Raw genomic sequence first — 25,651 nt, 5'->3', positions numbered from 1 at the left:
GTCAAATCCAGAGGCCATTGTAGGAGACCTTCAGCATCTCTGCCTGCAGAGCATGTCACTGATGGACCAATAGAAAAATAGGATTCTGACTTTTTGAGGTAGGACCAGCCTCATCTCCAAAAAGAGGCAGGAGCAGTTTGTGCTTCACTCACTATTGGAACTTTCAGACAGGCGCGGGGCTGTCTATCCAGCCTCCAGCCGCCAGAGGGCGCTGCACACATTGTGCACACTGTGAGGGCCTCTTGTCTCTTTCTCGCCTTCGGGTCTGTTCTACTTCCGGTTATATGAAAAATCAGCGCTGGGAGTGAGCGCCGATCGGTTTCCACTTCCGGGGTGGTCGTGCTGCAGTTTTGCAGTATGATGTACAGGAGGTGAGAGATCTGTGCGCTCAAGTGAGCTCCGCTCTCTGCGGTGACATCCGTCTCCGCGCCCAGCCGCGTGTGCTCTGCACTCGGCCCCGTTCTGTAACCCCGGCAGGCGGCCCTGGGCACTCGGCCCAGTGGCCACGACGCGAGGGATGAATGACTGAGCGAGCGAGTGACTCCCGTCGCCTCCTCCCAGGTGACGGCGCTTCGGCGAGGGGCGCCAGGGCCGCGGGCAGGATGAACCGAGCCAAGCCCACCACCGTGCGGAGGCCCAGCGCAGCCGCCAAGCCCTCAGGTGCGTCCCCGCGCGCTGTGGGACACAGCCTAGCAGTATTAAAGGGTATGGTCATCCAACACAGCATTCTTGCAGGACGTGGTCACCCAACCCAGGGTTCCTGCAGAGTTCCTGCAGTCATAGCTACCCTTGGAGGTTCATGAAAGACAAGGCAACCATGCCCTGCGGAACGTCTAGGAAGGACAGGTTACCTGGACCGGAATCACAGCCCCTGAGGCTGTATGATCTAGATTGGGGTCCTGGAGTTGCAACAGTGGACACATTACCTAACCTCTGTGTCTATTTGGTTTTGTTTTAATAATTTGTTTTATGTACGTTGGTGTTTTGGCTGCATGTGTGTCTGTGTCAGAGACACAGAGGGTGTCAGATATTGGAGTTACAGACAGTTGTTATCTGCCATGTGGGTGCTGGAAATTTAACCTGGGTCCTCAGGAATAGCAGTCAGTGCTCTTAACCGCTGAGCCATATCTCCAGCCCCTGTACCTATTTGTAAAGTGAGGTTCATCCTCCTTTTGAAGAAACTCATTGAGAATTAAGTAGACCAGTACTTGTGAGTTAGAGATGACTTAGTTTGTAGTTGGCCCCAAATCACTTCCAGCCACCACTGGCTCTGCCAGGAGCTTGCTGAGTAATCTCAGGCTCTGCTTTTGTGTTCTCTGTATCTTGCTTTTCTTTCTGAGGGTGGATATCACAGACATGGGTGTTCTTTTCTTCTGCAGGACATCCTCCCCCTGGAGATTTTATAGCTCTGGGGTCCAAGGGTCAGGCCAATGAATCGAAGACAGCATCCACACTGCTGAAACCGGCCCCTTCTGGGCTGCCTTCAGAGCGCAAGAGAGATGCTACAGCTTCTCTGACTGGCACCTCTGCACTGACTGGCCTTACTAAGCGCCCCAAACTGTCCTCTACTCCCCCACTGAGTGCCCTGGGACGTCTGGCTGAGGCCGCAGTTGCAGAAAAACGAGCCATTTCTCCCTCAATTAAAGAGCCATCTGTGGTACCCATTGAAGGTAAGGTCAAACTGTTGACTTCCCCTCATCCTGTCCATCACCCCAGTACCCACTGGGGCAGCTTCCAGCCTGGTTCTGTTAGCACAGCAGGACCTTCTGCAGGAGTGGGTGTGATGAGCTCTAGGCTCCCTGTGGACTTGTTTCCTGACCTGACATTGCACACAGATGCACCTCGCAGCCTGTACTGCTCAGAGCTCATCATTCCATCACTTTTCTGGCATGTCCTGTAACAGCACTGTCCTGAACCTTGCTGGGGGAGGTGCATGCACCAAGTGTGGTGGCACCCAGGTGGTTCTAGCTTGGTCTTCAAGTGGGAGGAGATATTTTTTTTTTTTTTACAGTTTCTCTGTCAGGGACAGGGAGCATTTTGGTGTCGTTTTCTAGGTAGAAAACCAGTCCCCAAAACACCAAAGAGACCTTAGAGGGGAAGTAATTGTGCCCGCTGCCCTACTGTTCCTACTAGCACTTGTGGTTGTGTAGCTGTTTAACTTTCCTCTGCTTTTTGTTACTTATGCAAAGACTTCTTTAATGGTGTCAGGATTGAGCCTACCTAGGTCCTGATGCATGCAAGGCAAATGTTTTACCATTGAACTACAGCCTAGCCCCACTCAGTGACTCATAACAGCTCCATGATTCCTGTAGCATAGACCTGTCACCCACTAGCTCCCTGCCAGCCTCTGAGCACCTAGCACTCCAGTAGCAGAAAACACTGTCTGCATGTCTGCTGGGAGCATTTCCTAGGAAACTTCTGTGTGAGAGCCTAAAGGACGAACATCCTGTCCTGAAGACGTTTTTTGTTGTTGTTTTTCTTGGGTTTTCAAGACAGGGTTTCTGTGTGTAGCCTTAGCTGTCCTGGGACTAGCTCTGTAGACCAGACTGGCCTCAAACTCAGAGATTTACCTGCCTCTGCCTCTCAAGTGCTGGGATTAAAGGCCTGTGCCACCATCACCCAGCCCTGTCCTGCAGATTTTAATGACGCTGTCTCTTATAAAGCTGCATTACCCCTTGCTACTGAGATGTCATTTGAAAGGCTCAGAGGATAGCAGGTGTGGTGGTGTAGGCTCATCACCGCAACTGCTTGAGAGACTGAGGCAGGTAATTTGCAAGTTCAAGGCCAGCCTTGGCCACTTCGCAAGACTTTGACTCACAGTAAAGAGTAAGTTGAGAACTGTGAGTATAGCTAAGTGGTAGAGCACTTGCCTAGAATCCCCCAGTGAGGGGTTGGAGTGTGGCTCAAGTGGTAAAGCACCTGCCTAGCATTTGTGAGGCCATGGGTTTGGAAGAAAGGCACCAACCCTGACCCTGGGTGTCTGGTTTCTGGGAGCTTAGAACCTCCATGTGCTGGGGAGATCCATCTGTGTTGCCTCTACTTTCTGCTCCTCCCTGTGGCTCTGGGTATGACCTCTGCTCCCACCCACGCTCTAACTTGAACCTCCTGTGTGGTCAGTTCTTCCCACCGTACTGCTGGATGAGATTGAAGCTGCTGAGCTGGAGGGCAATGACGACAGGATAGAGGGAGTGCTGTGTGGGGCGGTGAAGCAGCTGAAGGTGACACGGGCCAAGCCTGACAGCACGCTCTACCTGAGCCTCATGTACCTGGCCAAGATTAAGCCCAACATCTTTGCCACAGAAGGTGTCATTGAGGTGAGACTGGCAACCTGTTCTCCCTGTCATCCCTGGACCTGTCGCTGTCTCTGTGCGGTGTGAGGTATCTCGTGACAACTGTAACTTTACCTTCCTTTTAGGCCCTATGCAGCCTCTTGCGGAGAGATGCCTCTGTCAACTTCAAGGCCAAAGGGAACAGCCTTGTATCTGTACTGGCCTGCAACCTGCTCATGGCCGCGTACGAGGAAGATGAGAACTGGCCTGAGATCTTTGTGAAGGTGAGTCACCCCTCCAGGGACGCAGTGAGCAGAGCGCTGTGGAAGGGAGGGTGCTGGAGACCAGTGTAAGAGGGAAGCGAGTGGAGGCTCCCAGCGCGCCGTCCCTCCTCCATGGGTGTTGACCAGGGCCTCTTGGACGCCCCTGCTCTGGGTATCTGGGCAGGATCAGGCAGGGTCCAAACATAACTCCCTGTAGGTGTATATCGAGGACTCTCTGGGGGAGCGCATCTGGGTGGATAGCCCTCACTGCCGCACCTTCGTGGATAACATCCAGACGGCTTTCAACACCAAGATGCCCCCAAAGAGCGTACTGCTGCAGGGGGAGGGGGCTCGCAGTGGAGGTGACCTTGGTGCAGGTAAGAGATGTCAGGGTGTCTGGTGGGGGCCGAGGGCACCACCCTCCACATCCCTGGGAGAAGGCACCCATTGGCTCCCGTGGTGCCCGCAGGCAGCAGCCCCCACCCCTCTCTCACTGAAGAGGAGGACAGTCAGACAGAATTGCTGATTGCCGAGGAGAAACTGAGTCCTGAGCAGGAGGGGCAGCTCATGCCAAGGTAGGTGTGCTGACAGCCCCAGTCTCAGGAAACCAAAGGGAGTGGGCACGGAGCTGGCATCCTTCCTGGCCTCCCTTTCCCCCCTCTGGCCTAGGTACGATGAACTCACAGAGAGCGTGGAAGAGTATGTTCTGGACATGCTTCGTGACCAGCTGAACCGGCGCCAGCCAATCGACAACGTGTCCAGGAACCTCCTGCGCCTGCTCACAGCCACCTGTGGCTACAAGGAGGTGCGGCTGCTGGCTGTGCAGCGGCTAGAGATGTGGCTGCAGAACCCCAAGGTGCGCTGTGTCACTGAAACAGAGTTTATGAGGGTTCTCACTGGGGGTCTGGGCTGTTGTGGTTGCATGCTCAATGGTCTTCCTGGCGTCCCTGCAGCTGACCAGGCCAGCCCAGGACCTGTTGATGTCTGTGTGCATGAACTGCAACTCGCATGGACCAGAAGACATGGATGCCATCTCTCACCTGATCAAGATCCGCCTCAAGCCCAAGGTGCTTCTTAACCACTATATGCTCTGCATCAGGTATGTGGCCTGCTGGGTCAGTGGTGATGAGACAGGCCACTGGGCAGCAGGGGTGGCCTGGCCTCTGTCCCCTCACCTGCTCGCCTCTTATGTCCAGGGAGCTACTGAATGCGCACAAGGACAACCTGGGTACCACCATCAAGTTTGTGATCTTCAACGAGCTCTCCAATGCTCGCAACCCCAACAACATGCAGATTCTCTACACTGTGCTACAGCACAGCTCTGAGCTGGCACCCAAGGTGGGGACACTTAGTGTGGGCCAGCCCCTGGGCTTGCATCTAGATGAGGCTGGGGGCTTGCGGAACTGCAAAGGGAGGAACTCCTGAAACTTCGGGTGGGAAGACCCATTGGTTCCTGGTTTCTAAACCATCCTTGTGATTTAACACTGTGGAGAAGGTAGCATTGGGTGTTGAGTGAGCCCCAGCTCCAGCCTGGTGTAGCCTCCATGGTTGGGGATCTTTCTAAACCAAGCAGACATCTCCATCGATTTCCAGCCCTGGCCTGGAGTCCTAGCTCATGGGTGCCAGGTCTGGCTTCCCTCCAGACCCAAGAAGCACTGTTACGCTTAGCAGGAGCCAGACTGTTAGGCACTGTGCTAGCTTCTGGCCACAAATAATGGTTGCTTTCTTAGCTCTGTGTCTTAAGATAATCAACTGGGTAGTTGAGGTCAGGAGGCATCTTTGGTGTTTGGTATTCTTTGAGCCCAGGTAGGTTGGGGGGTGGGCTGAGGTATCTGGTCTGTATAGCATCCCCATCCCTGTGCCTGCCAGTTAACCTTTGTCCCGGTCAGAAGAGGACTGGCTCTCCTCTTGCCAACTACCTATAGCATGCCCTGCTCCCCTTAAGAGTTCATATCCATAAAGAGGAGACTGGCACCTCCTCTCAGGACTTATACAAATCCTACCATGTTAGCTGCTTAGTTTTTTGAGGTTCTTGTTCTCCTGGGGAAGGCTTTCTGCAGGTCCCAGGGAGGTCCTGGCAGGTTGGTGTGGGTTGTGGGGTGTGGTAAAGGTGTGTACCAAATGGCCATTGACCCTTCTCCCTGTGACTTTTCTCTGCCTCAGTTCTTAGCCATGGTGTTCCAGGATCTGCTAACCAACAAGGATGACTACCTCCGTGCTTCCAGGGCCCTTCTGCGAGAGATCATTAAGCAGACCAAGCATGAGATCAACTTCCAAGCTTTCTGCCTGGGACTCATGCAGGAGCGCAAAGAGCCACAGTACTTGGAAATGGAATTTAAGGTGCCTTGGGGCCCCTGCCCACACCTTCCACTTTGCAGTTTCCAGGCCCTGACCAGTTTACCTTGTTTTGGGGATGGCCATGTGCCAGGCTTGTGTGCAGACATGGGCTCAGTGGTCCACACATCCAAGGGTGAAGTCAGCAGCATTGCCCCATTCCTCATAAGGATGGGGAGGGGATGACCAAGTGGGGAGCTATGACCCCGGCATGGATGTAGATATCGCAGATGATAGGACAGTGGAGTGACTGAGAGGATGGACAGGGTACCTGAGTGAGAAGTCTGCTTGACTGGGGGTGCAGAGCAGAGATGGGAGGAGGTGTTGCTGAGCAGATAAAGCAGGGAGGTTGGGGGAGATGCAAGGCTCTGGGCAAGATGGCAGTCCACCGTGGTGGCAGTCTGCCACTGGGGAGAGGATTTTGTGTAGGTCTGTTGGTTGGGTCCTTTCCCTGTAGCCTAATCAGGACCTGGCTCAGCGTGACCAATTCTTGGACCCCAGTACCTGCTTCTGCTAGCTCTTGTCCTAGCACGGTGGTCTCTAGATATGGGAACATGCTGGCTTCCTCTCTGTGTTGCCTGTATATCTTTATCTTTGTCTGCTGTGCACATGTACACATGGTTCCCTATGCCATGTGGGGCCTGTGGGAGGGGCCCTTGGTCATGCCAGCCTTGCCACTCTGTATACCTGTAGGAGCGGTTTGTGGTTCACATCACGGATGTGCTGGCCGTGTCCATGATGCTGGGCATTACAGCCCAGGTGAAAGAGGCTGGCGTTGCTTGGGACAAAGGAGAGAAGAGAAGTAAGGCTTGCTGGGCTGGGGGTCTTCAGATGAGGACATAAGAACCAAGCCTTGAGTAATTGCACATTCCTAAAGCTGAGCTGATTCCTGGAGACTGGGGGTGGGGAGTGGGGGATGTAGGGAGTGGTGGTGGGGTGATGGGGTGTACCTCAGCATGGTTTCTGGAGGAGGGTGGACTTCTAGAAGCAGCAGTCCCCTCCTGCTAACTGGCGGGGGGGGGGGGGGAGGGCTGTCTGTGCTTAGAACCTGCTCACTGAGGCCCAAAGTGGGGTGGGATGCCCATAACTGGGGGGCAGGGGTTGTCTTCATAGCGGCGTGGCCTGTTTGAGACTTCAGGACACCCATGAACCTGCTCACCTCCCTAGACCTCGAGGTACTACGCACGTTCCAGAACCAGATTGCAGCCATCCAGCGTGACGCAGTGTGGTGGCTTCACACTGTTGTCCCCTCCATCAGCAAACTTGCCCCCAAGGACTATGTGCATTGGTAAGAATCCGGCCATCATTCAGCCTCATAGGGCCACCTACTTGGGGGCCACTTGGGATAGGAGCTTGTTACTTCTGCTGCGGCCACTGACTGCAGACCCTTAGCGCCCTAACACTGGTTGACAACAGTTAGAAGGGTCCTGGGCATGAGAGCCACAGGTGGGCCTCCATTCCTCCCAGTCCCCATCAACCTCGCTTGGTCACTAGTGGCCACTGTGGGCAGCTGGCTCAGGAGTCAGGAAGCCCCAAGCACTCTTCCATCAGCAGCGCTTGCCAGAGTTGTCCCCATGGGACACTTTGGATGGAGACGCCCTCTGCAGCTGCACCCTGACTCTCACCTGTTCTGTCCCTACAGCCTTCACAAGGTTCTCTTCACCGAGCAGCCTGAGACCTACTACAAGTGGGACAACTGGCCACCCGAGAGCGACCGCAAGTGAGAGCTGGGGTGGGCAGGACAGCCAGAGTGCAGCCTGGGGCATTTACTTAGCAGGGGCGGGGCGGGGCGGGGAGGTCCATCCTGTATACCCTGTACTGTTCTTCACCTGCAGTGACATCTGCCCCCAATTCCTGCCTCTTCCCCGTCCCCTGGTCACACCCCCAGGCAGCCCCTCCATCCCCCACTCTGCCCTTCCTTGGCTGATGTGCTGTCCCCTTCTGACCCACTTGTCACCTGCGTTTCTGCCCCCCGCCATCCTGCTATCCAGTCTAGCCAGTAGACACTGCAATCCTGTTGTACCCCGAGCACTCTTCCTACCATGGATGCTACATTTGCCAGCTGCTTTCCAGGGGTTGTATACAGCTTGCATACAGCTTGTCTACCCACTCATGAATGAGTGAGCATGTGGTAGAGGAGGCGGTGGTCCCCCACTCTCTCCTTATCCATTCAAGGCTGGGATCTAGTGTGCATTCCCTCCGCAGACCACTAGACTAAAGGTTACATCTGTGGAAAGGTGGATTGGAGTCTGGCCACTGGCCCCTCACCACTCATCTCCCAACATCACCCGCAGTTTCTTCCTGCGCCTCTGCTCAGAGGTTCCCATTCTTGAGGACACCCTCATGAGGATCCTTGTCATTGGACTGTCCCGAGAGCTGCCTCTTGGCCCTGCAGATGCCATGGAACTGGCTGACCACCTTGTGAAGCGAGCCGCAGCTGTGCAAGCTGATGGTAACACCCTGATGCTTTGCCCTTCACTCTGCAAAAGCCTGAGGTCCCAACCTCTGTGCAGCTGTGATTCTTCTCTGGGAGGTTGGGGACCCAGATTCAGGATCTAGAGGTCGTCCTGTGCCCTGGCAGGCTCTGCAGTTCACCTGGGCTCCCGCGAGGTAGACCTGGGTAGTGACTTGGCTGTCCTCTCCTATCTGGGGGAGGTGGGATGATCCTGAACTCAGTGCTTCCGATCTATGTTCTCAAACCCCAGGAGTGGCTGCTGTCAGGTTCTGCCACCTGCAGGGCCAGTGCCTTTCCCTGGTTTGGCCCATTGTGCTATGGTACCAGTCACACACATGACTTGCTTGGAGCAAAGTCTCAGTCTCTCTTCCCACTTATTCCCCGTTGTCCACTGAGGGCTGGGCCAGACTCTTTAACCCAGGTGCCTTTGGGTTTCATTCAGATGTGGAGGTTCTGAAGGTGGAGCGGATCCAGCTGATAGATGCGGTTCTGAACCTGTGCACCTACCACCACCCTGAGAATATCCAGCTGCCACCAGGGTAAGGCTGCAATCCGGCAGGTTGGCCTTGCATCAGCAAGGCTGAGGTGGAGCTGCCTTCCAGGGCCCACAGATGCTAGCTAGCCTGCCTCTGTTCCTGTGTGACTGGTTCCTTCTCCTGTAGCTTCTTCTTGGGGGTTCTGCCTTTAGAGCCTTTTCTTTCTTTTTGCTTTATATTGATTGATTGATTGATTGATTGATTGATTGATTGATTGATTGATTGATTGATTGATGGTGTCTCACTACTGTGTAGGCCTGGCTGACTTCAGAATCAAAATCCACCTGCCCCTGCTTCTTGAGTTTGAGTGCTGGGACTAAAGTCATGCACCTCTATGGCTGGCTCCTTTAAATTATTTCTTGAGAACTAACAGTAGAACCCAGGGATTTGTGAGTACTGGGCACACACTACCACTGAGCTATAGTGCCAGCCTTTTTTTTCTTTTTCCTTTTTTTATACAGTATTCTGCTTACATGTATCCCTGCATACCAGAAGAGGGCACCAGATCTCATTACAGATGGTTGTGGTCACTGGGAATTGAACTCGGGACCTCTGGAGCCATCTCTCCAGCCCAGCAATTTTTTTTTTTTTTACTTAAAATTTTGTTTTACTTATTGAGAGAAAGATTCAGTTACAGGTCCTTAGGCCTATTGAGCCATCTCTCTAGGTGTTTGTTTTAAGGGCATGTGTTTGTGTGTGTTGTTTAAGGTTGTGCCTTTGTGTGCGCGTGTACTTCCAGTGTTTTTGTTTGCTTGTTTGTTTTTTAAATTTCAGTTAACTTATTTTGTGTGTGTACATGTAAAAGTACACATGCCAAGGTTGTGTGTGGAAGTCAGGGCATCTTAGGGGAATCAGTTCTGTCTTCCACCGTTTGTTCCTGGGGATTACACTCAGGCCTCGTTTGTTCCTGGGGATTACACTCAGGCCTCGTTTGTTCCTGGGGATTACACTCAGGCCTCGTTTGTTCCTGGGGATTACACTCAGGCCTTCAGTCTTGCTCCCTGAGCCATCTTGCTCTGTTTTTGGAGCCAGGGTCCTACCTTTTTACTTAGAACTCACTGGTTTGGCTGGCCGGTGAGCCCCAGAGTTCCTTCTGTCTCCACATCCTAGCACTAGGATTACAAGCATGTACAACCATATCTGGCTTTGTTTGTTTGTTTTTCAAGGCAAGGTTTCTCTGTGTAACAGCTCTGGCTATACTGGAACTCGTTCTGTAGACCAGGCTGGCCTCAAACTCAGAGATCTGCCTGCCTCTGCCTCCTGTGTACTGGAATTAAAAGGCACGTGCCATCACTGCCCAGCATGTCTGGCGATTTTACTTGGGTTCCAGGGAACAGAGCTGGTCTGGTCTGGGCTCAGGGGCCTGAGCTTACGCTGCCAATGTCCCTGCCTTCCAGCTATCAGCCCCCAAACCTTGCCATCTCCACCCTCTACTGGAAGGCCTGGCCCCTACTGCTGGTTGTTGCCGCCTTCAACCCAGAGAATATCGGTGAGTTGTTCTGGCCGTGGGCGATAGATCATGGGCAAGGTGCCAGCTAGGTACAGGTGAGGCTGGTGAAAATGCTGTGGGCAACCTCCCGTTTTCCTTCCTTAGGCCTGGCTGCATGGGAAGAGTATCCCACTCTGAAGATGCTCATGGAGATGGTGATGACCAAGTAAGTGGGTGAGGAATATTATTTATGTCACTCCTGGTGTCTGACTCCTTGAATGCTGTTTCTGAAGTCTGTTGTTATTGGTCTTGGCTCTTTTCCTGGGCCTGGGCAATGTGGTTCTAGCCATCACCTGAGAGGGTAGAGTGATAGGGCCTGTGCACACTGCTGCCTGGGAAGAGGACAAACAAGGCAGACGGGGGAGCAGAATGGATGTGGGACTGGCCCATGGGGAATGCAGCAGGTCCACAGCCATGGTAACCTGAACAGTGGTTAGTACAGTTGATGGAGCCTCGGTTCTTGTATTGAAGCCCATATGGGTCAGGGTGAGGACTGCTGCTGTAATAGGTCCAGCCCAGCCAGGCATGTGCCACACACAGCAGTGGTCTTAGGGTGCATCCTAAGGACTGACACTGTAGGGATCAGGCTTGTGTGTGGCTGACACTGGGGACTGGGTGTGTGTATGGCCATGACATTGAGGAACGGACGTGTGGCTATGGTGAAGGATACTGGGTGTGTGATTTATGCCTAAGAGACATGGGCCATGGGACCTTGTGGAAGGGACTCCTCAAGGAGACAAATATTTTTGAGCATGTAAAAGGAAGGGAAGTATTTGTGCCTCACAGAAACCTGTGTGTCTCTGTGGGGCTCTCATAATGAACAAGGGTCCCATGAGATATGATATGGTGGCCCACAGTGTGACAAAGCAGGTGTCCTTGACACTTGAGGTCTAACAATAGCTAGGTTCCATGCTAGGTTGCCGTGTTGCTGTGTGAAGTGGCTATGCTGGGTCCCTGGAACCTGCAGCTGCTTGGGCGTAACTGGACGGCGTTTTTGCTCGCCTAGTGCTTGAGCTCTGCTCCTGTAATAGCAGCCTTGTGTGCCTGATCCTGAACATTGCCTGCTGGGTGCCCGTATGCAGGGGTGGGTACTAGGCCTGCATGTTTGGTCTCCAGTAACTACTCATACCCACCGTGCACGCTGACGGATGAGGAGACGAGGACAGAGATGATCAACCGTGAGCTGCAGATATCTCAGAGGGAGAAGCAGGAGATCCTGGCCTTTGAGGGCCACCTGGCTGCCGCCTCCACCAAGCAGACCATCACCGAGAGCAGCAGCCTCCTCCTGTCCCAGCTAACCAGCCTGGACCCCCAGTATGCCACCCTCCTTGCCCCGGTCCCAGGTGTGGGGGAAGGTGAATGAGAAGCAGGCAGAGCTGACCTTGAGTTGCCCACTCTGCCCCCCCACACACACACACGGTGTGGATCTCTGGGATTAGGGTTAGGGTGCTGAGGTTAGCTGAGGTGTCCACCCTTGGCACCAGGGCTGGGATAAGTGTGGCTGTCCTGCACTTGCAGTCAGTGTTTTATGTGTGGCCTTCTGACTCTCGTGTCCCCCATGACACACAGGGGCCCTCCCCGGAGGCCACCCCCTCACATCCTGGACCAGGTGAAGGCCCTCAACCAGTCACTGCGCCTCGGACACCTGTTGTGCCGCAGCCGTAATCCAGACTTTCTCCTGCACATCATCCAGCGCCAGGTAAGTCCTGCCTTGAGAATGGTGGAGGGAACCACAGGCCAAGAAAGTTCCAGAGGTTTTCCCAGAGGCGGAGGGTATTAGGATGCACAGTGAGCACCTTATCCATGCCTGCTGTGGAGCACGGACACCGTGGGTGGCTCACATGCACACTGACTGTTTCAGGTTGCCGCTTGCCCTGCAGAGGTTACCCTTGAGCATCTGCAGGCCAGAGGATTCAGGGCATAGTGCCTGGGCCCCTGTTGATAAGCTGTCTCCTGCCCACACAGGCCTCCTCCCAGTCCATGCCATGGCTAGCGGATCTGGTGCAGTCCAGCGAAGGCTCGCTGGATGTGCTGCCTGTGCAGTGCCTTTGTGAATTCCTGCTGCACGATGCAGCTGATGCCACTGCCTCAGGGGAGGAGGATGAGGAGGGTGAAAGCCGGGAACAGAAGGCCAAGAAGCGACAGGTATGGGTGTGCAGCTGTCTACCCCACCAGATCTACCCAAGCAGCAGCCCTGACAGTTCTTCTCGATCCACAGAGGCAGCAGAAACAGCGGCAGCTGCTGGGCCGCCTGCAGGATCTGCTGCTGGGCCCTAAGGCAGATGAGCAGACCACGTGTGAGGTGCTCGACTACTTCCTCAGGCGCCTGGGCTCCTCACAGGTGGCCTCCCGGGTGTTGGCCATGAAGGTGAGTGAGAGACTTGCTGTGGTGGTGGTGAGTCCTGGGGATTAACAGCCTCATACTTGCTAGTTAAGTGTTCTGTCATTAAGCCACGCCCCCAGCCCCTCACTGGGGGATTCTAGGCAGGTGCTCTGCTCCTGAACCACAGTCTGGTTCTGTGTATTGGATAATCACTTGGCTTTCCCAGACTTGTTTCTAATTTGCATGAACAGGAGGTACAGGTGCCGTTTGTCTAGTCTGCAAGAACTGGAACCCATTGTCTCTTATCTGTGGCTCCTTCCTTAGGTGGTGACATACTATAAGAGTGGTTGAACAAACTGCAGCTTGCCATATCTAGAAAGGTTGTGTAGGGCACTGTGCTGAGGCTCAGGCTGTATTCCATCATTAGCACCAAAGAAAAAAGCTTTGAGCAAACATTTTACACTGGGTGTGATGGGCAACTTAGTAATGCCAGCATTCAGAATGGCATGCCAAGGTGGGAGTTTCCAGGCCAGTAGGCTACATAGTGAGTTTGAGACCAGGTGGGCTAAGAGTCAGACCTGTCTCCAAGAGCAAGCAAGGAGTTTAAAGAACTCAGCTCATGTTCCTTTTCTCCTCCTAATTATGGTGACAACAGGGAGCTGGCAGGTCTCCTCACCCAGGAGCTGCTGTGTGTCTGTGGGGCTTGAGGGAACAGGCATGCTTCTGAGAATAGGAGGGGCTGCTGCATAGCAGGGCAGGCAGCCCTAGCTGTGTGTATGTACCTGCAGGGCTTGTCACTGGTGCTGTCTGAGGGTGGCCTTCGTGACAAGGAGGAGAAAGAGCCCCCCATGGAGGAGGATGTAGGGGAGGCAGACGCGCTGCAGGGCTATCAGTGGCTGCTGAGGGACCTGCCCAGGCTGCCCCTATTTGACAGCGTGAGGACCACCACTGCCCTGGCTCTACAACAGGTACAGGAAGGGCGAGGCCAGTCCTGGGTGGAAAGGGTGGTTGTCTGCTACCCCAGGATCCATCTCAGACACCTGCCCACTCTCCTCAGGCCATCCACATGGAGACTGACCCCCAGACCATCAGCGCCTACCTGATCTACCTGTCCCAGCATACACCAGTGGAGGAGCAGGGCCCACACAGTGACCTGGCCCTGGTGAGGGGATTCTGGCAGGGCCACATGGCTCAGTGCCACCAACATTGTGGCTGGCTGGCTGTTGGGCTAGTGAACAAAGAGTCAAGGAGGTTGGGCTACTCATGACCAGAGTCTTTGGAGTTTCTGATAGCCTTCATCCCTCCTCAGGATGTAGCCCGGCTGGTCGTGGAGCGTTCCACCATCATGGCGCACCTCTTCTCAAAGCCCTCTTGTAGCACTGCCTCCGACGCTGTACTCAGTGCCCTGCTGTCCGTCTTTTCCCGCTATGTGCGGCGCATGCGCAAGAGCAAGGAGGGCGAAGAGGTCTACAGTTGGGTGAGGGCCAAGTGGGCAGCAACCCAGCCAGTGGGGCAGGGCTTTCAGAACTGGGTGAGAGGGCAGGGGTGGTCTTCAGGGAGTGAGGAGGGTGTGGGGTGGACTGAGGCAGTCTTAGCTAGGGGATAAGCTCCGTAGGGGGTGATGCACAGGGTGGGCACACTGTCACACCGTGGTCAGTCCTACTCTCTGAGCCACCTGGTGCTTATCCCTCTGTCATTCTCACAGTCAGAGTCTCAGGACCAAGTGTTCCTACGCTGGACCAGTGGGGAGACAGCCACCATGCACATCCTTGTGGTCCATGCCATGGTCATCCTGCTAACATTGGGCCCACCCCGTGGTAAGCAATCTGTCCTGGGCTTTTTGTTCATTTATCTATCTATCATCTATCTATCTATCTATCTATCTATCTATCTATCTATCTATCTATCTATTTTTGGTTTTTCGGGACAGGGTTTCTCTATGTAGCCTTGGCTATGTAACTTGCTCTGTAAACCTCAGACTCACAGAGATTCCCCTACCGCTGCCTCTCGAGTGCTGGGATTAAAGGCATGTGCCACCACCACCCAGCTATCCTGGGCTTCTCTAAACTCAGCTTCTGGTTAGGATCTGGCATAGTTTGGGTGTGTCCTTGCCCACTGCACCACACACTGCTACAGCATGAATGCGTCCTCCCTCTTCATTCTTTGAGTGTCTTGTGTACAGTTGCGCTCCCATCATCCCCGTGGTCCTGTAGGTTGACCTGGGAACTCAGGCACACCCAGGCTGGCTGAAACCCCTCTGGCCAAATAGCCTTCTTTCTTGTCCTTGTCACTGTGGCAGCTCCCACACAGGTACCCAGTCATGCCTAGGTGGGTGGAAAGGGTATAGGATGCCCTGGCTGGGAATTATGGGGCATGTGGCTGGGCTCTGCTGCCATACTGAAGGAGAGGGGGTCATCTGTAGTGTGCGTCCACCATGTTGCCCTGAGGAAGGACAGCAGGGAAGACTGATTTCATGCTGTCTCATCTTGTTGGGTCCCCTGGGTTCTGTGGAACCCAAGGCCGAAGGCACTGTAAGGACAGGCAGCTTGTGCTGGTTCTTGTGGTCACGAGGGCAAGAAGCCATGTTTCGCCCACAAACCCAGGACACTGTAGGCCACCGTACAACAGACAGGGTGATATGAAGTGCTGTGCCTTAGGCTCTGTCAGTCCTCACCTGTGTTTGAACCTTCTCTATTCCCCTAAAACCTCGGTTTAACCACTGCAGTAAGTACAGCCCTCCGTGGTCTGTGGTTCTTCGGTTCATGACACCTCAGATGATACCCCTGTTCCCTGTGTCCTCCCTGAAGCTGGTGATGGCGAGTTCCATGAGCTCCTGGACATCTGGTTTCCTGAGAAGAAGCCCTTGCCCACAGCCTTCCTGGTGGACACCTCTGAGGAGGCCCTGCTGCTGCCCGACTGGCTGAAGCTGCGGATGATCCGCTCCGAGGTTCCCCGGCTAGTGGATGCTGGTACAGCAAGGCTGGGCTGGGGAAGAGGCGGCCTCTCTCACCTGGGAGCCTGGACCATCTCCTGTCACACCTTCCGGGAACTCTGAGGGCTCAGAGACCAGGCCTGGGGAAGAAATGCCTATAAAAGACCTGGCCTCTAGAGGCACAAGAGATGGTGTCAGGGCTCTCGGGTTAGTCCTTTGGAGGGCACGTGGGCTATAGGCAAGCTGCACTGAGCAGAGGATCCCAGCAGGGGATGGACATATGCCCAGCTTGGGTCTTTCAGTCTGACCCAAGGCAGAGAGGGAAACTTTAGCGATTGACTGGGTGAACTTGGAAAGCCCAGTGAAAGATGTGCCGAGAGTCTGGACTCCAGTGAGCCATAGGCACTTTGGTGACATTATATCTTCTACCTAATGGAAGCCTTGGTGGACTGCATGTGGTAGAGTTCAGCAGTGGCAGGCCCTGTTGTGGGACATCTGAGGGCTACCCTTGTAGGGCTAGGGCTGGGGACAGACCTGGATGGCCCAGTGGATAGCTGAGCGTGCCTTGCCCACAGCCCTGCAGGACCTGGAGCCCCAGCAGCTACTGCTCTTCGTACAGTCCTTTGGCATTCCTGTGTCCAGCATGAGCAAGCTGCTGCAGTACCTGGACCAGGCAGTGGCCCAGGATCCCCAGACGCTGGAGCAGAACATCATGGACAAGAGTAAGAAGCCCTTGGGCCATGAGGCTGGCCCTGTGGTATGTGGTTGTCAGGTCGGGTAGACATCGACACTTGTGGCAGATGCTGGAACTCTTGAATTTAGATTGCTCCTATCATGACTGACTTTGAGGCTGGAGGAAACCCCAGGTCCTCTGCTAGGAATCCATAGCTCAGTTCCTGCAGTCTTTGTTTGGTTTTGGTTTTTGGGTTTTTTTTTTTTGTTTGTTTGTTTGTTTTTTGTTTTTGTTTTTGTTTTTTTGAGATAGGGTTTCTTTGTATAGCACTGGTTGTCCTGGAACTCGCTCTGTAGACCAGGCTGGCCTCGAACTCACAGAGATCCGCCTGCCTCTGCCACCAGAGTGTTGGGATTAAGTGTGTGCACCAACCATCACCGCCACAGCTAGGTCCTTCAATCTTAGAAGAGCTTGGTGGGTGTGGTGTGGCAGCCCCTGGTCCTGTGTTCTGTGGGAATGCGGCTGGCTTCACCCACCCCAGTGATCCCTTGGCTGCTGTTTTGCAGATTACATGGCCCACCTGGTGGAGGTACAGCATGAGAGAGGCGCTTCTGGAGGCCAGACCTTCCACTCGCTACTCACGGCCTCCCTGCCACCCCGAAGAGGTACAAGGCCCCCCTACACACACGCACACACACTCACACACACACACACATTCACACTCACACTCACTACTGAGGCTGAACTGCTTTTGGCTTGTGTGCTATTCCCTGGCTGGTGTCAGCCTCCAGCCAGTGGGGCTCTTATTTTGGATTTACCCTTCATGTGGGCCCTGGCAGGACAGGACCAGAAGTTTGTCAGAGGTCATGCTTCTTATTTCTCTGCAGATAGCACAGAGGCTCCTAAGCCAGAAAGCAGCCCTGAGCCCCCACCAGGCCAGGGCAGGACTCGGGCAGGGACACAGATTCCAGTGCTTGGCCCTGAGGATGACTTGGCTGGCATCTTCCTACAGGTACAAGGGCTGTCGTGTGAGGGTCCCCCAGCAGTGCCCCCTGCACATGTGACCCTCCGGTTTCTTGTGACATGTTGTTAGCCACTACTACATACCTACCTTGTACTCACCATGCTCTCGGTATGAAATCTGGTTCTAGGTTCCCACCTAGGCTCTAGGTACCTCTGTCCTTCACGGCAACTCCTGGGGTATTAGTTAGGGTCTCTTGCAACTCTTTCAGCACAGATCCTAGGTCCCTTAGTCATGCGGTTGAGCCCAAATCAGACAGACTTGAGAAATGGTATGCATGGGAGCCACAGGGGTACAGGGGCCTCTGCGTTCTTCACACCTTCTGCTTTCAGATCTTCCCGCTGAGCCCCGACCCACGGTGGCAGAGCTCCAGCCCACGCCCCCTTGCCCTGGCGCTGCAGCAAGCCCTGGGCCAAGAGTTGGCTCGTGTCCGCCAGGGGAACCCCGAGGTGCCTGGCATCACAGTGCGCCTCCTGCAGGCCATGGCCACCCTGCTGAACTCCCCGCATGGTGGCACCCTAGCTCTGGCTATGCACCACAGCCACTTCCTCTCCTGCCCACTGATGCGCCAGCTCTACCAATACCAGGTACATGAGATGGCGGGAGGGAAGGGCAGCAGGAGACTGGTGGCCCAGAATGCATGGCCTCTGCCTACTGCAGACAGCCTTGACCATCTCCCCAACCCAACCAACCTCAGGCCTGATGCAGTCCCCAGCACGCCTGAGGCTTTCCTCAGCAGGCCTAGATTCCCTTAAATACAGAAAGCCAGCTACCTTGGGGCAGGGGTGGAGGTGGGGGTCCTGTAATGGATGGAGGGTGAGGTCTCCGTCATCCTGTCCACAGACTGGTCCGGGTCTCCCTGTCTGCATGCATTGTGAGTGCATCTGTGTGTGTGGTATGTATGTGTGCACACTTATGTTTCTTCTCCACTGTATGAGTTGTTAGTAGAGGCACCTCCTCAGGGGACAGGCTTTAAACTCCTTCAAGGTCCTCCTGGCACTCAAGAGACATGCTTTTGAGTGGCACGGGGGATGATGCTGAGTCCTGGCCCTGCCACTGGGCCTTCGTACCAGGGTGCAGGCTATTCCCCAGGCAGGGCTGTTGTAGTCCTGTGCCAGTGTGCTCACATGTGGCTGGCTGTCTCCACAGCGTGCTGTCCCTCAGGACACTGGCTTCTCCTCACTCTTCCTTAAAGTGCTTATGCAGATCTTGCAGTGGCTAGACAGCCCTGCCGTGGAGAATGGGCCTTTGCAGGCCCAACTCAAGCTGTTTGCTACACGCTACTCGGCGAGACGCAGGATCAGTGATGGTGAGCATGCTGAGGGCGGCAGGCGGGCGGAGGCTGGATGGTGTTAATGTGGTGGGGCCAAGCCTTCGGAGAGGCAGGTGAGTGTGTGGGCAAGCCAGAGCCATGGTATTGGTTGCATAGTTTGCTCCATTGCTCACAGTGCGCAGTGGGCTCCTGCACTTGGCTGAGGCCCTGAGCTTCCACCATGACCCGGAGATATCCAACTCCGCTGTGCGAGCTGTCATTGCCACCCTGAAGTCCGGGGAGAAGTGCGCTGTGGAGCCTGAGCTCATCAGCAAAGGTACCACCAAGCCCAATACTGTCCCCTGTCCCCTGTCCCCTGTGGAACCTCTTGAGGTGTGTGTGTATCTGCCTTGGGGAAGTCCAGGTTGTTGGTCTACTCTGCTCAGCCAGCTTCCTGTCCCACAGTGCTCCGGGGCCTCATTGAGGCGCGCTCCCCCCACTTGGAAGAGCTGCTCACGGCACTTTTCTCAGCCACTGCAGAGGCCACCTGCCCAAGCTCGGCCTCTGGGCCCATTGTGGTGGTGAGCTCCTTGCTGCTACAGGAAAAGGACGAGCCCCTAGGCCCTAGCAAGCAGGATGCAGAGGGTGCCAGGTAGGTAGGGGTATTGCTAGAGGATAGGAGGGTGGTGGCTCTGCAGCCTGCTCTCTGTTCTGATCCTTCTGCCCTGCAGCACGGAGACCATGCGCCTGGGACCAGCATCTGGGCTGCTTGTGGACTGGCTGGAGACGCTGGACCCAGAAGTGGTCAGTAGTTGCCCTGACCTTCAGCGGAAACTGCTCTTCTCACGAAGAAAGGTAACAGGGACATGGCCCAGTACCCCCTAACGCTGCTGCCACTCCAGACCTTTGTGTCTTTTAGCCTCCAGAAGAAGGGGTGGGGTTAGCCAGGCCTGGGCTTCCTGGTCCAGGTGGTGTATATCTTTTTGGATCAATGTTGGCAGCCACATCTGGGGCTAGGGATGGAGTCGGGGTAAGGTAGGACAGTTCCGCCAGACCTTAAAATCTAAAGAACCCAGGTCAGCCAGAGGTGTGGGGAGGATGAGAAGATGGAAGGGTATTGGCTCTGCAGTGTCACGTAAGCCCAGCCCTTGCCTAGGGGAAGATGGAGAAGGTGGGCAGAACCCAGGCCCCTGCCCTGCATGGTGGAGATGAGGTGGTTCCAGGCCTGGCCCTTTGCTGCTCTTTCCAGGGCGGCCCCACCAGAACATGGTCAGCTGACGTGACCCATTAGAACTGGCTGTCCCTGGGCCCAATTGAGACCCTCCCGCCTTCTTTCTTCTCTAGGGTAAAGGCCACATAAGTGCCCAGGTGCTATCTTTCCGTCCCTACCTACTAGCCCTGCTCACACACCAGGCCAGTTGGTCTACATTACACCGCTGCATCCGTGTCCTGCTGGGCAAGAGCCGAGAGCAGAGGTGAGGCCAACCCCAAATCCCTGGGAGCCGTGAATTATGTCCCTGCACCTTGCTTCAGGGCAGCAAGTTCCTCCTGAGGGGTCGTCTTTGTGCTCAGTGTCTTAGGCCAGGATCCTGCTTTTGGTGCTCAGCCCCTCACCAAGGGAAAGACAGTCCAGTCTCCTATCTTCTTGCCACATTTTCATCTGTGGAGAATTTGGCTAAAGTCCATGCTGTGGTGTGGGAGGAGCTGCCCATCTAGCCTGGTAGTTCCGTGGCTGTGACAGGCCCATAGTGTAGGCATAACCCAGCTCACAAACACAGGAGTGTGGGGGTCAGAGAGACCCCTGTTGTCCGGCCATTGTGCACCAGGGCCTCCTTGGGACAGTGTGGCCCTTTACAGAGGCCTGTTCCAGGAAATTTGCCCTGGCTCTGGGTTCAGAGGCCTGCTTGCTTCCTCCAGGCTAGACCCCTCAGCCTCCCTGGACTTCCTCTGGGCCTGCATCCACGTTCCACGGATCTGGCAGGGCCGGGACCAACGCACTCCACAGGCAAGTCTTAAGAAGTTGGCCCAAACCTGTGGGTGGTGGCTGCGTGTCCTGGGGCTGACCTGTGGCCATCTGGTTGCAGAAGCGGCGAGAGGAGCTAGTGCTCCATATCCAGGGCCCAGAGCTGCTCAGCCTGGTGGAACTGATCCTGTCTGAGGCAGAGACCAGGAGCCAGGATGGGGACAGTGCCGCGCGCACTCTCATCCAGACCCGACTACCCCTGCTGCTTAGCTGTTGCCGCGGCAACAGTGAGAGCGTCGGGAAAGTGGCAGAACACCTGACCAGCTGCATCCAGCAATGGGGGGACAGGTACCTGAGTCCCCACCATGTCCCCTTGCTGTAGATGACTGCTGTCACTTGAGTGGCTCCTTTAGCACACGGCCCTCCCCATCACCCCAGTGAGCCAGTCCCTCTGCCCTTTGTTCTTTGCAGCGTGCTGGGCCAGCGCTGCAGAGACCTACTGTTGCAGCTATACTTGCAGCGGCCTGAGGTCCGGGTGCCGGTGCCTGAGGTCCTGTTGCAGAGTGAAGGTGCCACTAGTAGCAGTATCTGCAAGGTGAGGGATACAGCCTGCTGTAGCCCTGCGGCCCACGGACCCTGAGCAGGGGAAGGGAGGGCTGTGCCACCAGCCTTGCCTGACCTTCCTGGAGCCTTGAAGGGTCTGCAGTAGGCTCTTGCCTGGAAGAGCCGCCTTGGCGCATAGGGATGCTTTCCGTTGCCTCTCCCTGCTTTGTGCTCATATGGTAGACAGACAGGAGTTGGCACATATCTGTCATGTAATATGGACACCATGGGCTCTGTCAGGAGGGGAGTGCCCTGTTACCCCCAGAGTGTCCCTGAACCCGCCTATCTCCTACACATCCTGGCCAGTGCCACTGTGGCTTGAGTCCTCTGGAATTTCATGTGAGGGGCCACATGAGTTCCTGCCTGTGGCGTGACCTCCCAAAGTCCATGCTGACCATGCTGCTGCCTGGTGGTACCCAGGGCTGTGAGTGGGATGGGACAGTGCATAGACAAGTGTTCTCCCTCATGTCTCCCCCCCCTACCCCCCCCCGCAGCTGGATGGGCTCATCCATCGCTTCATCACACTCCTGGCCGACACCAGTGACTCCCGATCTTCTGAGAGCAGAGTGGCTGATGCCAACATGGCCTGTCGCAAGCTGGCTGTGGCCCACCCCATCCTGCTACTGAGGTGCTTACTCACAGCAGCGGGCACATGTGGGGTTGTGGTTTCTTGTGGAAAGATGTGACCAGGGGTAACTTTCTGTTGTCCCCCCCTCCCCAGACACCTGCCCATGATTGCAGCCCTCCTGCATGGCCGCACACACCTGAACTTCCAGGAGTTCCGGCAGCAAAACCACCTGGCCTTCTTCCTGCATGTGCTAGGCATCTTGGAGCTGCTGCAGCCACGTGTCTTCCAGAGCGAGCACCAGGGGGCGCTGTGGGACTGCCTGCGTTCGTTTGTCCGCCTGCTCCTGGTGGGTGCCAGGGTGTCCTCACATTTCTCAGCCCAGACATCCTGCCATGCTCCCTCTTGTCTTTGCTTGACTTCCTTCTACTCCCATAGGAGAACCTGGAGTGAGGGTCAAAGCCAGGCCATCCCTCCAGTGGCTTCGGCCTCTGCTGTCTGGAGACCAACTCTGCATTGAGTCTTAAGCCTCGGCATCCCCTGCCTGGGGAACCCCACATTCTAGACCCCTGGTGCTAAGCCCCTTTGCATGCCATTTGTTGGCATCACATGCCCTTGCTGTGATATCACAGAGACAGAAATGAAGCTAGCCAGGTATAGCAGCAGGAAATAATTGCAGATAGCACTTGGGTGGCTGAGGCAAGAGGATTGCAAGTTCTCGACCAGCCTTGGTTATAATATTGTGAGAGGAAAAAAGCCCAGAGGCTGAAGCTAGGGCTTAGTGATTTAAGTTTTTAGAGCACTGGCTGCTCTTGAGGAGTACCTGGGTTTGGTTCCCAGCACCCACATGGTGACTCACAACCATTTGAAACTCCGGTTCCAGGGGATCTGTCATTCTCTTCCGAACCCAGTACCAGGCACTCGTGTGCTACACAACACATACGTTCAGGCAAAACTCATGCAGTAAAATCTAAAAACCAAAGCACCAGGCCCCAGTCAGCCTGGCTTTGGGATGGAGGCCTTCGTGGGGATCACGTGTCATGTAGAGGGTCTGAGGAAGCCTCTGGTGGCCCTGCCTTCTCTACAGAACTACCGAAAGTCCTCCCGCCACCTGGTCCCCTTCATCAGCAAGTTCGTGCAGTTCATCCACAAGTACGTGGCCTGCAGCGCACCAGCAGCCATAGCCTTCCTGCAGAAGCACGCAGAGCCCCTCCAGTGAGTTCCCACATCCACCATGGCTGTCTGGTGGCTCTGCACTTGAGCCAGGAGGGACAGTGCAGACGTGACCCTGTAGCTCTCATCCTCATCCCCACTTGCTCCTCCTCACTCTCCCTTCCTCCCTGCCTCTCTGTGTTCCACTGACCTCACCCCAGGCAGGCCTTCCTGCCTGGCTGCCTTTCCTCACCCACCACTCTTCCCTGCCTGCCCTCCTCTAGGGCTGTGAGTCTCAGCCCTCCTAACTGTAACTCTGCTGTTGTTGTGAATCGTAATGTAAATATCTTTGGATATAGAGGTTTGCCAGAGTGGTCACAACTCACAGGTTGAGGACCACTGCTCTCAAGTGAACCCATGCTCTCTCCACAGTGACCTGTCCTTTGACAACAGTGACCTGGTGATGCTGAAGTCTTTACTGGCGGGGCTCACCCTGCCCAGCCGGGACGGGAGAACTGACCAAGGCTTGGATGAGGAAGGCGAAGGTGAAGGGACGAGAAGGGTTCTGGTGGGTCTAGCTGAGCCCTGAAACCTCACCTGTCTCACGCACGTGCATGGGTGGTACCATGCCAAGCTGACTAACAGAACCATCCTGTGGGAATGTTGGGTTCTGATCCCATGTCAGGTGTTAACCTGGATGCTTCCTGGGCAGGCTGGTCCCTAGGTCAGGATCTTTCGCTGTGCTTGCTTGATGGTGGCACATGCCCCACAGGCAGGGCTCAATCCTTTGCTGATACGGTCACTGGCAGGTGAGTGATGGCTCAGCCAAGGAAGCCGGGGGAGGCTCGGTGATTGCGGTTAGGCCCTGCTGCCTGTGTTGGTTAGATTGACTGTGGCCAGCCTGTCTGAAACCACGCAGAAGGTATTTCATAGAGGGCACACTATGTCCAGACACCCGTCTCCCATGTGGAGTGGCACCATGGGGGCAGAAACAAGAGAATGCTCTCCTAGGCTGTCTGTAGTATAAGGAAAACATATGCTGTGTCTCCCGGGGCGGCCCAGCATCCTGAGTGTCACCTTCCACGTGACACCTCCCAACCCTGTAACCACCACATGTACTAATAACTGTGTTGCATCCTGGGTAGTGGCCAGTGTACCTCTGGGGTGGGCATAGTCTTTCCATGGAGACTGCAAGTCTGGCTGAGCTTTGTGTTCAGCCATCGCCTGACCTTGACTAACCTTTCACAGATGAGCGTTCAGCCAGCTCCCTACCCCTGGTCAGTGTCTCCCTGTCTACCCCACTGACGGTAGCTGATGTGGCTCCACACATGAAGAGGCTCTCCCGGGGCCAGGCTGTTGAGGGTGAGTGAGCCAGCTGCTCCTAGACCACCCTGGGTGCACTGCGCTGTTTGCTCAGATAGCACATCAGACCCCCCCCAAAGCAATGAGGTGCTTAAGGAAGACCCAGCAGGGTGGCTGATAGGACTGTCAGTTTTTAGAGGAGAACCAGGGGTTGAGTAGAGGGCCCTGCTCCAAGTATTCTCATCACAAGGTGAGCTACTTGTCAAGTCCTCCCTGGAGACCAGTGTGAGGCCAAACAGGAAGGAGGGTGTAGTGTCCGGACAAACACTGAGCATGGCACACAGTGACTGGTGCGTCTTGGGGAGCCTCTGGAGGACTGGGGTAGCTGGGGACTGGTCCTTCCTGTCCCTGGGTTGTTTGGGGTGGAAAGGAGGTTCCCCCTAGGTTCTTCTAGACTTCCCAGCCTGGTCCATTGTCCTCAGATGTGCTCGAGACTCTGAGCGACATAGATGAGATGTCACGCCGGAGACCTGAGGTCCTGGGCTTCTTCTCGGTGAGTGAGGCTGGGAGGACCTGAGATCTAGAGGGTGGCACTCATCCTGCTGCATGTGAGCTGGGCACTGCCCCAACCTGAAGCAGGAAGCCAGGCAGGCTATCCCGCTGCCCCAACGGCACCTTGGGAACAGCCCTGCAGTTGCCATTAGGCTGAGTCTCCATGGTTACCTGGTGACACTCCTCTCGCACCCGAGCAGACCAACTTGCAGCGGCTGATGAGCTCAGCGGAGGAGTCTTGCCGCAACCTGGCCTTCAGCCTCGCGTTGCGCTCCATCCAGAACAACCCCAGGTGAATAAAGCCCCATCCTGGGTGCTGTGGCATCCAGCTAGCTGAGCCAGGTCAGGGAAGGCCAGTGCAGACTGGGGAGACACCCGGGCACCTGGGCCATGGGGAAGTACCCACTGGGATGTGCCTCTTTCAGCATCGCCGCTGACTTCCTGCCCACCTTCATGTACTGCCTGGGCAGCCGGGACTTTGAGGTGGTACAGACAGCCCTCAGGAACCTGCCAGAATACACCCTGCTATGCCAAGGTGAGCCAGCCACCCAGCTCCTAGCTGCTGCCCTGGGAGGCAGTGCTGGCCTAGAGCTGTCTGACTCCAACTCTTCCGCAGAGCATGCAGCGGTGCTGTTGCATCGAGCCTTCCTGGTGGGCATGTATGGCCAGATTGACACCAGCGCCCAGATCTCGGAGGCCCTGAAGATCCTGCACATGGAGGCTGTCATGTGAACCACTGTGGTCATCACGGTTCCAAGTTATCCCAGCAAGCCTGTCCTGTGGTCGTCTCATCCCTGAGCCCCATGAGGCTGGGTGGGACTGAGAACGGCTCTCCAGCCAGCGACTGATGCTGGTAGTCTGAGTACTCACCATCTTTCCAGTCACTGGATGGATACACAACAAAAAGAGGCTGTTGTTCCCACAAAGCACACTGAGGGCCACTTTAAATGAAGCATCAAGTTCTGGT

At 55.4% G+C, this 25,651-nt stretch overlaps 1 protein-coding gene across 3 annotated transcripts; it reads left to right on the top strand.

Annotated features, from left to right (window-relative positions):
• The first annotated feature begins 385 nt into the window (after positions 1-385).
• Positions 386-25,651, top strand: Ints1 (integrator complex subunit 1). Of its 3 annotated transcripts, XM_051205384.1 has the most exons (47): positions 390-660; positions 1,380-1,670; positions 3,118-3,314; positions 3,416-3,553; positions 3,750-3,909; positions 4,002-4,107; positions 4,202-4,388; positions 4,486-4,631; positions 4,729-4,870; positions 5,696-5,872; positions 6,560-6,668; positions 7,034-7,154; positions 7,509-7,586; positions 8,161-8,318; positions 8,764-8,860; positions 10,255-10,346; positions 10,452-10,512; positions 11,463-11,660; positions 11,916-12,045; positions 12,312-12,491; positions 12,565-12,714; positions 13,458-13,637; positions 13,727-13,831; positions 13,979-14,146; positions 14,375-14,486; positions 15,477-15,638; positions 16,177-16,323; positions 16,841-16,939; positions 17,162-17,286; positions 17,628-17,882; positions 18,445-18,604; positions 18,744-18,884; positions 19,013-19,199; positions 19,279-19,402; positions 19,892-20,022; positions 20,465-20,552; positions 20,632-20,858; positions 20,982-21,105; positions 21,608-21,741; positions 21,835-22,027; positions 22,766-22,893; positions 23,263-23,375; positions 24,079-24,192; positions 24,615-24,685; positions 24,885-24,976; positions 25,110-25,219; positions 25,301-25,651. In XM_051205384.1, the coding sequence occupies exons 1-47, from the start codon at positions 522-524 to the stop codon at positions 25,414-25,416; spliced, it is 6,663 nt and encodes a 2,220-aa protein (XP_051061341.1). In that variant the 5' UTR covers positions 390-521; the 3' UTR covers positions 25,417-25,651. The 3 variants fall into 3 exon arrangements, with proteins under 3 accessions (XP_051061340.1, XP_051061339.1, XP_051061341.1); XM_051205383.1 differs by lacking the exons at positions 20,982-21,105; positions 21,608-21,741; positions 21,835-22,027; ... (5 more) ...; positions 25,110-25,219; positions 25,301-25,651 and having other exon boundaries at positions 386-660; positions 4,002-4,108; positions 4,197-4,388; positions 13,979-14,134; positions 20,465-20,850; XM_051205382.1 differs by lacking the exons at positions 20,982-21,105; positions 21,608-21,741; positions 21,835-22,027; ... (5 more) ...; positions 25,110-25,219; positions 25,301-25,651 and having other exon boundaries at positions 387-660; positions 4,002-4,108; positions 4,197-4,388; positions 20,465-20,850.

Source organism: Phodopus roborovskii, unplaced genomic scaffold (assembly GCF_943737965.1).
Source record: "Phodopus roborovskii unplaced genomic scaffold, PHOROB, whole genome shotgun sequence".
Classification (NCBI taxonomy): Eukaryota; Metazoa; Chordata; class Mammalia; order Rodentia; family Cricetidae; genus Phodopus; species Phodopus roborovskii.
The sequence above is the reverse complement of the archived record's forward strand: the minus strand, read 5'-3'. Positions and strand labels throughout refer to the sequence as shown.